This window comes from Chanodichthys erythropterus, chromosome 12 (assembly GCF_024489055.1).
Source record: "Chanodichthys erythropterus isolate Z2021 chromosome 12, ASM2448905v1, whole genome shotgun sequence".
Taxonomy (NCBI): Eukaryota; Metazoa; Chordata; class Actinopteri; order Cypriniformes; family Xenocyprididae; genus Chanodichthys; species Chanodichthys erythropterus.
The window spans coordinates 54,149,229-54,162,471 of NC_090232.1; the positions used below are offsets into that span (position 1 = coordinate 54,149,229).

Below are 13,243 nucleotides of genomic sequence, written 5' to 3' on the forward strand. Positions count from 1 at the left end.
TTTGATCCATGACCACAATACTTTAGGCAGGAATCTGACCCCATATGGTAATGCTGTTTGTGGAGTTGTTTAATCAGATCTTGAGAGATTTAATGTCTTTTATCTTCAGTTGACTTCATATAAGGCTGTGGCTGAAGTCAGTTGTAGTTCTTGTGTTTCTCTTTCCTTCAGTGATTGTGCTCATTATCATCAGGTGTCTTCAATAATGCTCAATCATCACTCAATTAATCACTTAATTACCTAATTAACCTCAGCACGGCTTCAGTAGCCGCTTTTCCACTGTCGGGCCAGTGCGAGCCAGGGCTTTCAGCGGGCCAGGCTAGGCTAATAGCCCCGGACTTGTAGCACCAAGCCCAAAATCACGCTGTATTTCCACCGTCGGGCCAGAAGCTCCGCAGCGCTTCACTAAAACCCGCCCGTAACACGTCTCTCTTGAACAACGTCACACAAACACGTCATTTCACAAACAAATGGAAGTTTATCAGAAAAATAATCAACATAAAGAAATTAAAACATAAAGAAATTACTGGAAACTAACGAGATCGCAAAGTGAACATGATAAAAGCAGGCGTTTGTTGGCATTTTGTTGTTTACTTAATTTAAAAACCCAAACATCAATGTTTTACCAAACAAATTAATAATAATGAATTAATTTGTGTCAAGATTAAACATTAGTCACAGAAATAAAGTGGTATTTACTGTTATTTCACAAAAGAAAGAGGACACACATAGCCTACTTATTCAGTCGCGTCTGTTTCTGTTTATTTGTAGGCATAGGACAGTATTACATCACATTTACAAAGAATAATAATTTCAACAAATTTTCCACCAAAAATACGACATGAGGAGCGTTAGCACTCTCTCCAGTAACAGAGAAACAATCCCGAAAACAAGGAGTTGCTTTATTTTATGAAATGTGCGGAGCTAAATCTGGATATCAGTCCGTTGAGAGATGAGACATGCTGACAGATAAAATAAATACATGATTGTAAAGCCTACGTATATTTGTCTGATTTCTTCAAGCCGTATTTACCATGCTTACTATGGTAGTAGCGCGCATTGCCCTGGTGATCAGAATCCACATCGGATCACAAACAGAAGTTATTTCAATCACTTGCTGCTGTCTGAGTTTTGAGCTATAATGATTTTAAAAGTGTTTAATGCTGATGTTAGCTGGTAACATACATGTAATCATCGGCGCTTCCGTCTCCACACACAAATAAACTCTGCCTTTGTTCGTAACCACTCCCTCAAGCCCGAGCTGGCTCGCTTTGGACCATGGTATTCGGCGGGCCAAAAAACCAGGGCCGTTGGCCCCGAGGAAGCCCTGACGAGGCACGATCAAGCCCCGGAAGTGACAGTGGAAACGCGACTGGCCCTGGCACGCACTAGCACGCTTTAGGCCCGACAGTGGAAACACGGCTAGTGTTACTTATAACACTCTGAGTTGGACTCATATAAACACTGGGCAGTGTTAATTTAACACTGGGAAGTTTGATGTGGTTTCATTGACTTAACTTTTTGAGTTATCTTTTTAAATTGACTTAAGTTGTATGAAAGTAAGGTGAACTAAGTTTACAATGCCAAAGTTCATGTTCATTTAACTTTACCTTTTGAGTTTCGTGTTTACATAGAATATTAAATACTTCAACTTACGATACGAAAGTAAAGTGAACTTACTAAATTTTCTATAATTCTGTTCATGTTCATTTAACCTAATTTGACTTATTTTCTTAGCTAAACCAAATAATTATTTTACTTAAATTGTTCTTATGTCAATTGTAAATAATTTTACTTAAAATATTTCAGCCATCTTTTGGTTGAGAACCTTTTCATTGGCATTAATTTCTGCTGCAAATAATAATTGATCTGATGTCAGCCACTGAAACATCAACTGCAAACAATTAAATTAAATCTTTCAAGATCTTAGCAGAGGATGATTAAACAACTCCAAAAACCAACTGAATGACTGACTGAATCCGCGTATGAATCTCAACAATGGTAACAATCAACAAAAAGCTTCATGCTTCAGTGAATTCTGCACCAATCAAAACTCATCTATGGCTCCCAGCATGCATTGTGGCATGAATTTTAGCAGTTTGTTTTGTCACCATTGTTGAAGTTTGTATGATAAGTGTTGATGTCAAAGTGTGTCTAAATGCCCAGTTTGAAATTGTTGCACAAAAGATGTTTTCAGATAGTCTTAGTTTCTGTTAATGCTCTAGCACTCTTTCTCTCAGCTAAATTATTTTAATTATTCAGCATCAACCTTACTAATGTACCTGAAACTGTAATTTAAACCATAATCTCAATGCATAACACACATTTTCATGTCACAAAAGCAGACTACTTCAGCTGACCTACTTTATCAAAACACAAGTGTTCTTAATAAAACATTGTTGCATTTGGTGTAAAAAAAATAAATAAAAATAAGTAAAGCCAAGGGTCAAGTGCTCAACTAAAGCAAATGCTTTTCACTACAATGGTGACTTCAAACAAACAAAAAAATTCAATAAAAAAAAATCAACATTAACTCTCAGAAACAACTTATGAAAGAAATAAAGGCAAACTGATATGTAATAACTGAATCTGGTAAAGCTGTTTTGGAGTTGTTTAATCATCCTCTGCTGAGATCTTAAGAAATAGAATTGATTTGATTTGCAGTTGATGATTCAGTGGCTGAAATCAGATAAATTATTATTTGCAGTATAAATTAATTTAAAAGGGAAATGAGTTCTCCACTGAAACATGGCTGAAAAATTTGAAATAAAATAATTATTTACAATTGACATAAAAGAACAATTTAAATAAAAAAAAAATATTTATTTGGTGGAATTAATAAAAAGAAGTCAAATTAGGTTACATGAACATTGTATTGAAAACTATTGAACTGTAAGTTCAAATAACTAAATTTGTGAAGTTGAAAATACTTAATATTCTAAGTAAATACAGCTTATAAGATAACTTAAAAAGTTATGTTGAGTGAATTAACTTTTTTTACAGTGTAACAAAAGACAAACAAAATATCATTTTTAAACTTGTCTACCATTTGTCAATCTCCTGCTTCAAGCAAGTCTATAGCTTGAATGCACCAAAATCATATGAACTGTTGCAGAGAAAAACACAAACATAGCCCAAGACCAATGTTAACCACCACTGATTTGGTGTTATTTCACTGAAAGCTTTAGGCTATTTATCTGAGATGTACGGTGGCAGAGAGAGCTCAACGCACTGCAAAGAAAGAAAACATCTTCATCAGTTTGGCAAACCGTGCGCTGCAAAAGTTTACAACACATGCAAATAGAGAAACGCGCTGCAAATAGCACATACCAGGCCTAGCGATCTCAAGCCCCTTCTGCGATGATCTGAATGATGATGATGATGATGATAAGGCTACTTTTAGAATTAAATTAATATTCTAATTTTAATTCTAATACTAATACTTTATAGCGCATCACACACAACTTGTGTAACACCTATATCTCTTCTCATTTTTTTCAATACATATGGGCCACAAGAGAAATATTAAGAAATAAATTAAAGGTCCCATTCTTCGTGATCCCATGTTTCCAACTTTAGTTAGTGTGTAATGTTGTTGTTAGAGTATAAATAAAATCTGTAAAATTTTAAAGCTCAAAGTTCAATGCCAAGCGAGATATTTTATTTAACAGAAATAGCCTACAACGAACGGCCTGTTTGGACTACATCCCTCTACTTCCTTCTTTAATGACGTCACTAAAACTGTGTTTTGACTAACCTCCGCCCACAGGAATACACAAAAAAGGGGGCGTGGTCTTGTTGCGCTCCCACGGAGAAGAGCAAGAGTTACGTTTGTAAAGTGTGTTTGTCGCCATGTCGTCGAAACGCTGTTATTTTCATCCCGCAGTCCAATCACCTTTGTTTGGCCTTCCCAGGGACGCTGTACTTAGAAATCAATGGTTACAATTTATGTTTAACTCGGTTCCCGAAAATTATAATCCACATGTTAAACTATGTGCAGCACATTTTACTGAGGACAGCTTCCTCAATCTCAGTCAGTTTAATGCTGGATTCGCACAAAGATTATTTTTGAAAGATGGAGCAGTTCCCTCTTTGTCTGGAGAAGGCGTTGTTTGTGGACCACAACCGGTAAGTGTATTTTATTATTTACGTTGGTGCGTTTAACAGTTTCTGTAACTTATCACACAAAGGGCAACGCTGTTTAGCTTTGTTAACTAGATGGCAATTGAAACTTATCCGACCAAAACTTTTAAAAAGTGTAGTAATTCAACCGGACACCATCGATTGTTTGTGTTTGTTATGATCAGTTTAAATTATTTGTTGATTATATCTGTTGTTTACTGTTTAACCACATGCTGGTTTAGCTGCAGCCACGCGAATCATTGTTCTATGTTTAGGCCTATGTAACGTTACCTACTGTAAATAAACAGCTTACCATTGTGACACATCCTGCAAAAGACGTGTTTGCACAGGTTCTACTCGATCCTCTTCATCTATGTTCTCCGGGTCTGATTCCGGCTCAAATTGATAGGGTAAAATTAAAGACATGTTTACAATAACACTGAGCGCGTGCATCTCCACGTTATGGTAAGAGGCGTGACTTTTCCGGGCACGGTGCGCTAAACTGCTGTCGAATCACAACACAGGAACCGCTGGCACAATCAGAACTCGTTACGTATTTCTGAAGGAGGGACTTCATAGAACAAGGAAGCCATCAGCCCGTTTTTATGACAGTGGAAACAGCGGTATACAGATAAGTAAATTATGTGAAAAATACTGTGTTTTTTTACACGCGAAACACATGTTATATTGCACACTATAAACACAATCAAAGCTTCAAAAAAACACGAAGAACGGGACCTTTAAGGTTAAATAGTGTTATTAGAACATGTTGAAGTAGAGCTCTCATGAGTTTTTAGTTTCACTTTCTGCAGTGAATAATTGACTGGGATTTCAGACATAAAATCAAGTAAATTATTAAAAAATATATATTATTTATTATGAATAATTAATTAATTATATTTTTTAATACAAAATAATACCCCACAAATCATTTGTCCTGGTGCTGGGACTGGCACAGACCTCAAAGAAAATGTTATAAGGGAACACAAACAAGTGACGAACCTGTCTGGGACCGCTGGCTGGGATTGTTCAATGTTTACTCTTAGTGGTGTGCACCAAAGGCGAGTTTTTTTGTTTATTTTAACATTCTGATCGTATGTGCATTATGAGCAGGCCTATTTACAGCGCGTTTCTCTATTTGCATGTGTTGTGAACTTTTGCAGCGCATGTGTTGTCAAACTGATGAAGATGCTTTCTTTATTTGCTGGTGTTTTTTTTTCTATTTGCATGTGTTTTCTTCATTTGCAGCACGTTGAGCTCTCTGGGCCACCGTAGAGATGTACACTACTTTAAATTAGAAGGTTAATGTTTATACTAACGGAGGGTCAGAGGTCATGGGTCCATCACTGAATTCAGGGGGTTGCCTCATAGATCCGTCACTCTTCACAGACACAACACTGGGCACTGGAGACTCTGATCTCTGTCTCTTCTTTCTGATGATACTGACAAAAGACAAATAAAACAGCATTTTAAACCTGACAGCTTTTGTCAAGCTATATTGAATGCAGCCTTGATTTATACATTTAAATTGACGCATTTACAAATAAAGTAATAATTATCAATTTTTACAATGGAAGTGATTAAATCAAAAACAAACTTTATCTCGATAATAATTTTCCTATTGTCACTGTGAAGCTCCTTTGAAACAATATACAAAACAATATGCCATTCACTCACCAACCACCACATGCTTCTGGAATTCACTGCAAGTCATTTTGCATGAAATTGCCAATTGTTTTTATCATGCTGATAATTTTATTTAGTTGAACATTACCATCTAACATTGAAAAGAAATAAAAAATTTTAACAAGTTTCAACTCGACTGTGACTTTTACAAAACCAGTTGGAAGTTTGTACTGTAAATGAAAACATGAATGCAAATAACTTAGCATTCTTTATTGTCTTAACAGCATATCCAGCATGAAAATAAAAGTCTTGTAAACAATTATGTGGTGACAGTAAAGACCAGAATCCACAAAATACTAACTGCATAGTATACAAGTACTGCACAGTATTCTCATAATACATATATATTACTAAACAAACTGAACAAGTACATATACAAAAAATGTATAAAATACATATATATTTTAAATGAAACTATCCTTTGAACAGATCCTGTTAGAGTACAAAGTAACAAAGTAATTGGGTACACTGTAATGGAGTGAAGTATCAGTCTTTAAAGGGATAGTCCAAAAATGAAAATTCTCATTATTTACTCACCTTCGTGCCATCCCAAATGAACATGACATTCCTCACACAACACAAAGATTTTATTTTTATTTTCTGTGAGTCTATATGTGTATGACAGTTGGTCAGAAGGGATAGTTAATAGTTATCTATTGTTTCACTTCACTGGGGTTGTATGGATAACTGTCACAGTCACTGTGTGTGGTTTTTAAAACGTAAACGTTTTCAGTGCATGATGGGAGTTTTGTACTCTGGTGATACCCAGCCTGCATAGCAGCGTGAAGCGTTTTGTTGATTATCACCATTGTTGAGATTCATATGCTTATTCTTGATGTCTGTGTGTGTCTGAATAATACAGTAGTTCAAAATCTTTCATGCACTACATGGTTTTAAAATCATTCATGATAACCGTTTGCTACAACATTTTGTTCTCGTGCTGTAGTTTCACAGAGTTAGTAACATAAATCCTAAACATATGTTTACTTACTGTACCTTAGATGAGATCAGGCCAGCTCAGGATGACAACATCATAATTTAAAAACAGCTAATACCTGCTCACTGTAAAGCACTGATCTGACTGCTTTACAAAATCATATGCACTGTTGCAGAGGAAAAAAAAACTAACATAAGAAGCCAAGGGTCGAGAGTTTGCAAATGCGTGTCTAAAAGTGCAGTGGAACGTAGCCCAGGACCAATGTTCGCCAACACTGATTTGGTGTTATTTCACTGAAAGCTTTAGGCAATTCATCTGAGATGTATCCTATTTTAAATTAGAAAGTTAATGTTTATACTAACAGAGGATCAGAGGTCATGGGTCCATCACTGAATTCAGGGGGTTGCCTCATAGATCCGTCACTCTTCACAGACACAACACTGGGCACTGGAGACTCTGATCTCTGTCTCTTATTTCTGCAGATACTGACAAAAGACAAATAAAACAGCATTTTAAACCTGACAGCTGTTTGTCAATCTCCTACCTCAAGCAAGCTATATTGAATGCACCCTTTATTTACATTTATAAATAAAGTAATAATTAACAATTTTTACAACGGAAGTGATTCAATCAAAAACCAACTTTATCTCGATAATAACTTTCCTATTATCACTGTGAAGCTGCTTTTAAATTATATGCATTGTGAAAAATGCTATATAAATGAAGATGACTTGACTTTACTATAAGAGGAACAGTAACAGTGGAGGTTCTGGAAAGTGATTTTGTGCCTATCTGTGACAAGACGCCATTCACTCACCAACCACCACAGGCTTCTGGAATTCACTGTAAGTCACTTTGCATGAAAGCATCTGCCAAATGCTAAAATGTCTAGTGTTGTACCTGGGGTCAGAGGTCACTGTTGCATCACTGAAGGCAGAGGGCAAATTGCAGCTTGATCCAGGAGAACTCATTTTAGAGGCAGTGTCCTCCTCCTTTCTTAAAAAGGTGTTGAGAGACCTTTTTTTGTGGAAACAATAAATTAAATATAAAATATAAATTAAATAAATTAAAACTGCAGTTCGTAAGTTTTGCCTCTTAGTCATCGCCATCTGTGTTTGAAACCTGCAATTGCAGTTATTTGTGGAATTATCATCTTTACATAGGTTGTGCATCGGCAAGGCTCAGCGCGGATGAATCTAATGTTTGCCGTCAGTCACCACATCAGTGTGGATACTGTACTTCTGAATCACAGATTCTAGTCTTGGAAGTATGACCAAAATAAACATTTTCACCAGAGAATATCTGTGGCAAATTTGAAGTGACGTCATCCACTTTTGTTCTGACTAACTGAGAAAAAAAAGCATTACAGTAAATCGTGCTGCCAACGGTGATTAAATCTAAAGATCGCTAAGCTCATTTCAAACTCTGCAAATTATTATTATTGTTATACTTTGTTCTCAAATTGTTAATGTTATCAACATCAGCATTGCGTTACTATGTTTATTTAGTGTGTATTAGCGTTACCTCTAGATTTAAATTTCTGTACAGTCTAATCTCTAAAGTTAATTTGCCATACCAAACAATCCGCCATCAAAATGAGAAGTTTAATTATTTCAGCTGCTGTGAGAAAAGGCTATAAATGATCCGCTTCCTGCAGCATCCTCACATGATATGCCAGGTGAAAAAAAGTACATTTCTATAATATACTTAAAATGCTCTATTTTTGTGCACTAATTTTGTACTTAATATACTAAAAATTCTTCTTTAGTACTTCTTAAGATCATTTTAAGAACATCTAAGTGTACTCAACTGTGCTATTTTGAGACACCATGAAAAATGAACTAAAATATGCTTTTTAAATATACTATCTCTGTATTTAAAAAAATATATTTAGATACCACTTAAAGTACATTTGAACCCACAGTGTACTTACTACAAGTGGTAGCTAAATATATTCTTTAAATACAGAGATAGTATATTAAAAGCACATTTTAGTTCATATTTCATGCTGTCTCAAAATAGCACAGTTGAGTACACTTAGATGTTCTTAAAATGATCTTAAGAAGTGGTAAAGAAGAATTTTTACTATATTAAGTACAAAATTAGTCCACAAAAATATTGCACTTTAAGTACATAGTAGAAGTGTACTTTTTTCTAGCTGGGACTCCTTCTTATGTAAACAGACGTGACATAATGACACAAAGAGTAATTACTATTAATCAACAGCAAAATGATACTTACATCACAGTAATTTACTGCTCTTGTTTTACAACTTCATAATTCACATTATAAAGTTGTCTTTAACCATGCCACTGAAAGAAATTATATTGTTTACCACTTTAATTTTGTTTAAGTTAATTGTTTTGGTGATCAGTGTTCCATTTGCTCGGGATCTTGGAACTTGTTTTCAAGTAAGTAGTGTGAAAAATGCAAACATTTGCTAAAACATTGACAAGCCAGAATTTTAAAAAGTTAGTTGGCTGATTTTGAGTTAGTCAAACTATGTTATTATTAGCATTATTTCAGCATAATGATTTACCAACAGTGTTGGGCAGTAACGCATTACTATTAGTTACTGACAGTAACTAATACTGTAATGCATTACTTTTTAAATAAATGAACTCCGTTACCGTTACCATATGGTGCGTTGTGCATTACTTTTTTAAATTAATTAATTTTGGCTGAAGTGTAGCCTACAGCCTAACCTGTTTACAGCAGCGACGCATTGTAGGATTGGTGGATGCCAACCACTGTAAACACGAAGACACACTGTGGGCGTGTTTCCGTTTATTCAAGTATGAGCGGCAGTCATGGCGAGTCAAGGCGAGAACAAGACTAGTTTGTCAAAGTGGAAATATGCTCATTATTTCACCTTAGTTGAGCATAAAGAAAAAAACCTCTTAGTTAAATGTAAACTGTGTCTTTCTGGTGCGAAGGTCCTATCAACTGCGATAAATAGCAACTCCAATCTGTCGAAGCACCTCCAGAAACGACATGCCTCGACAAAGCTAGAAGCTAACCCGGTGTCGGTGGACACACTCGAAGTGAGTGAAGCCCCTCCAGCCAAACAACAGCGACTAGATTTTAACCAATCTGTTAGCCAGGGACAGATCAACAAAGCTATTGCACGGTATGTTGTTGAAAACATGCAGCCTGTCTCCACTGTGGAGTCGCCGGCTTTCAGGCAGCTCGTTAGCATGATATCATGTTCAGGCGGCACACAGCAAATGGGACGAAAAACTTTTTCCAACTACTTGGATAAAGAATATTCAAAAATGGAAAGTGAGCTGAAGACAACATTTGAGGGGCTAGACTACATCGCGACCACTGCAGACATTTGGTCTGTCCACAACAAAAGCTTCCTAGGCATGACAGCCCACTGGATAAACACCGCTACTCTTCAACGCCAGAAAGCTGCATTGGCCTGTAAAAGGATCAAAGGTAGACACACGTATGATGCCATTGCTGCTGAGATCGATCACATTCATTATATGGACTGTCAACGAAAGTTACAGCTACGGTTACTGATAACGGCTCTAACTTTGTTAAAGCCTTCCAAATGTATAAGCCAGAATCGCTGGTATATCTGTGTCACTGTGGGTTTTTTTTTTTTTTTTTACAGGCAATCAAAACACGATTTGCATCCGTCTTGGAAAGCAGCGATGCAATACTGGCAGCTGTCACACTTCCTATGTTCAAACTGCGATGGTTGAGAGACCAGAGGAAGAAAGAGATGGTCAAAGGAATGCTGGCAGCAGAGTGTCACAAGCTCATCCCTCGCCCTGGCCCTGTTCAGCAAGCAGCCAAGATGCCTCTGTCTCCGACAACACCAGACTCAAGCTCCTATAATGTGCAGGACTTTTTCTGTTTTGAGGAGGCTGATGATACCTTCAGCACTGTGGAAACCGAAGTAATGACCTACTTGAGAACAGCCGAAACAGGGATGGAGATTCTTAAACAATTTCCCACAATAAAGGAAATTTCTCTGAAGAAAAATGCAGCTACTCCATCCAGTGCACCTGTTGAGAGACTTTTCAGCCTGGGAAGTCTTGTACTGTCTCCAAAGAGGAACAAGCTGTCTGACCAAAGGTTTGAGAGACTTCTTCTCATGCGGTACAACCACTAGTTTGAAGGGTAAAACTCAACTTAAACGTTCATTCAGGTCCTAGCTAGTATGCACCTTTTGTTGTTTCAAATAAATAAATAAGCACACATTTGTTATTAAAAATATTTGTTTGTTAAAAATAATGGTTAGTTTAGTAGCCACAGTGACATTTCTGTTATATGTCAACAACATACCGTTATAAGCATTACGTTGTATTGCTAGGAAAAATACTGTTTTTTTTTTTTGTTTGTTTGTTTTTACATTTTTATGGACATATACAACAGCAGATTTTGCACTTTGAATACACACAGCTTACTTTACATAAGTTGGTGACATGCAACTCTTAATTTGTGGAAAATCTTTGAAAATTGCTCATAGATTTCATTTTTAAACAGCATTTATATTTTTTTATGTTTTTTTTTTAATGCGTATCATTTATGGTTGTCTATAATAGCAGTTTTTTGGTGCTGAGAATCTCGAAATTGATTCTGAATAATTCAGAGTGCTTTCATTTATTTATTTCAAAATGTTTTGTGTTATGTTGTACATTGTTGATAGTTTTCATACTTAAGCTGTGAAAGGAACATTTTTAAAGGCTCAAAATAACAGCTTTTATGATGCAGAAGCCACTTTATAGTTTTTGATTCTGAATATATTATTCAGCTTGTTTTGTTATTTCAGAAATCCTTGTGATATATTCAGTTCGTGCTGGTCTGACTTTAATAAAAGTGTTTAAAAATTAGATTTTGTTTAAGTCAGTTTTGTGTTTGTATAGACCATAACGCATAAAAGGGTATTAATGGGAACATTAAAGAACGTTCTTTAAAAAAGTAACTAAAAAGTTACTTTTAACAGTAATGCATTACTTTTTGGTGTAAGTAATCAACAAAGTAATTGAGTTACTTTTTGAATGAAGTAACTAGTAACTGTAGCTAGTTACTATTTCTTAGTAACTAGCACAACACTGTTTACCAATATCTTATTTCAAATTCACAAATGTTTATAGATTGATGTTTTACAGTAGTGAAGCAACTGCTGAGATTTTTCTTTGAAAAGTGTGATATCACCTTGCAACACAAGACTTTTTACCTTATAAGCGTGACCTATGAACATTCTTTGTTCTTCATTTTCTAGACAAACATCAATACCCAAGTATGCTGAACTGCTAATAATAGCCTACTGCTAAAGTTCGGTGAAAGACAAGTTAAACTCAATACAGATAAGTAAGCGCAGTTGCAGTTACAGCAATTTTTCAAACCTAACTGAACAGCAGTTCCTAGTAGCTATAATTCACTTTTTTAATGCGTTTTCTCTAATAGCCTATTTGTCAGTTAATATTTAGCATAGGCCTACTTTTAGAACATTTTAAACACGATGTTCAGTTATTGTTATATTCAGGTACATACATCTTACTTTTTATTTAGCTTTGAATGTTCGTTACAGCAAGAACTGGAAGTCTGGACACAATAAATAATTTATAAATAATGTAGTTATCCCGTTTCAGTAGCTTCTGTGAATGCAATAGACGTGCAGTATTCATCAGTGCTTTTGTGCGGTGATGCTGAATGCGGAAGTATTTTTTATAACGATAACCATCGCGCGTCGAAATATAATGATCCAGGTTGAAATTAAGGAAGGTCAAAAAAGCAGTTCTTTTTATGACTACATGAAGAAAAAGTTCTGAACTTACCCCAAAATATGCGGCCGTTTGCACACCCAGTGTTACCCAGGTTAACATCCTCGAAATGGCAAATTTCCCATTCTTTCACTTTCGTTTTTACCACTGCTCATTTGAAAGACAGTCGTGCTCCCTCTAGTGGCGCAGAGTGTCACATTCTCAGGTGAATCTCATCGAAGTTGTGACTGAAACACACAATATGAATTAAAATTAAACTAAAGATGGGAACTAGATATCACAACCATTGATATGGTTTAAGTAAGAAAAATAACAGCTTAATGCTGATATTCAACACTCTATTACATGATAGCCTAGTAGTAGCCTAATATTTGCTGAATAAAACTTAAATTTTTTCAAAAACTGAACAAAACTGTTCTCATTTCCAGAACCTCCATTTCAGAAAAACCTCTCCTTCAACTTCCCCTTCACACAGCTAAAAGAATCTGTGACAGTCAGATGTATTGTTTTATTTAATATTTTATGTATTTACATCTTAAACTAACGAAAACATTGTTCAAACAGAAGTACTTCATTCTCTTTAGCAAATACTTTCAAATATTGGATATTGATACTGGTCTCATTTACGTTTGTTTGTTTTTTTTTAATTGTTGGGAGAATACAGTAAGATGACAATGTTTGTTCTGTACACCTTAGAAAAAAATCCTGTACCGGAGGTACGTTTCAGATCTGCAACTATTATAAATAAATATTTATG

General features: G+C 35.5%; 1 protein-coding gene across 4 annotated transcripts in view; it reads right to left on the bottom strand.

Moving 5' to 3' along the window:
* LOC137031904 (NLR family CARD domain-containing protein 3-like) overlaps positions 1–12,619 on the bottom strand; it is a 28,405-nt gene extending 15,786 nt beyond the window's left edge. For 2 of the 4 annotated variants that reach the window (XM_067403270.1, XM_067403269.1), the window contains exons 1-4: positions 12,541–12,619; positions 7,646–7,762; positions 7,108–7,230; positions 5,442–5,564 (exon numbers count right to left, since the gene is read on the bottom strand). In XM_067403270.1, the coding sequence (XP_067259371.1) occupies positions 5,442–5,564; positions 7,108–7,230; positions 7,646–7,716 (317 nt within the window). In that variant the 5' untranslated portion in view covers positions 7,717–7,762; positions 12,541–12,619. The remainder of the gene's footprint in view (positions 1–5,441; positions 5,565–7,107; positions 7,231–7,645; positions 7,763–12,540) is intronic. The other 2 variants (XM_067403271.1, XM_067403273.1) reach the window with 2 other exon arrangements.
* Between the last annotated feature and the right edge of the window lie 624 nt (positions 12,620–13,243).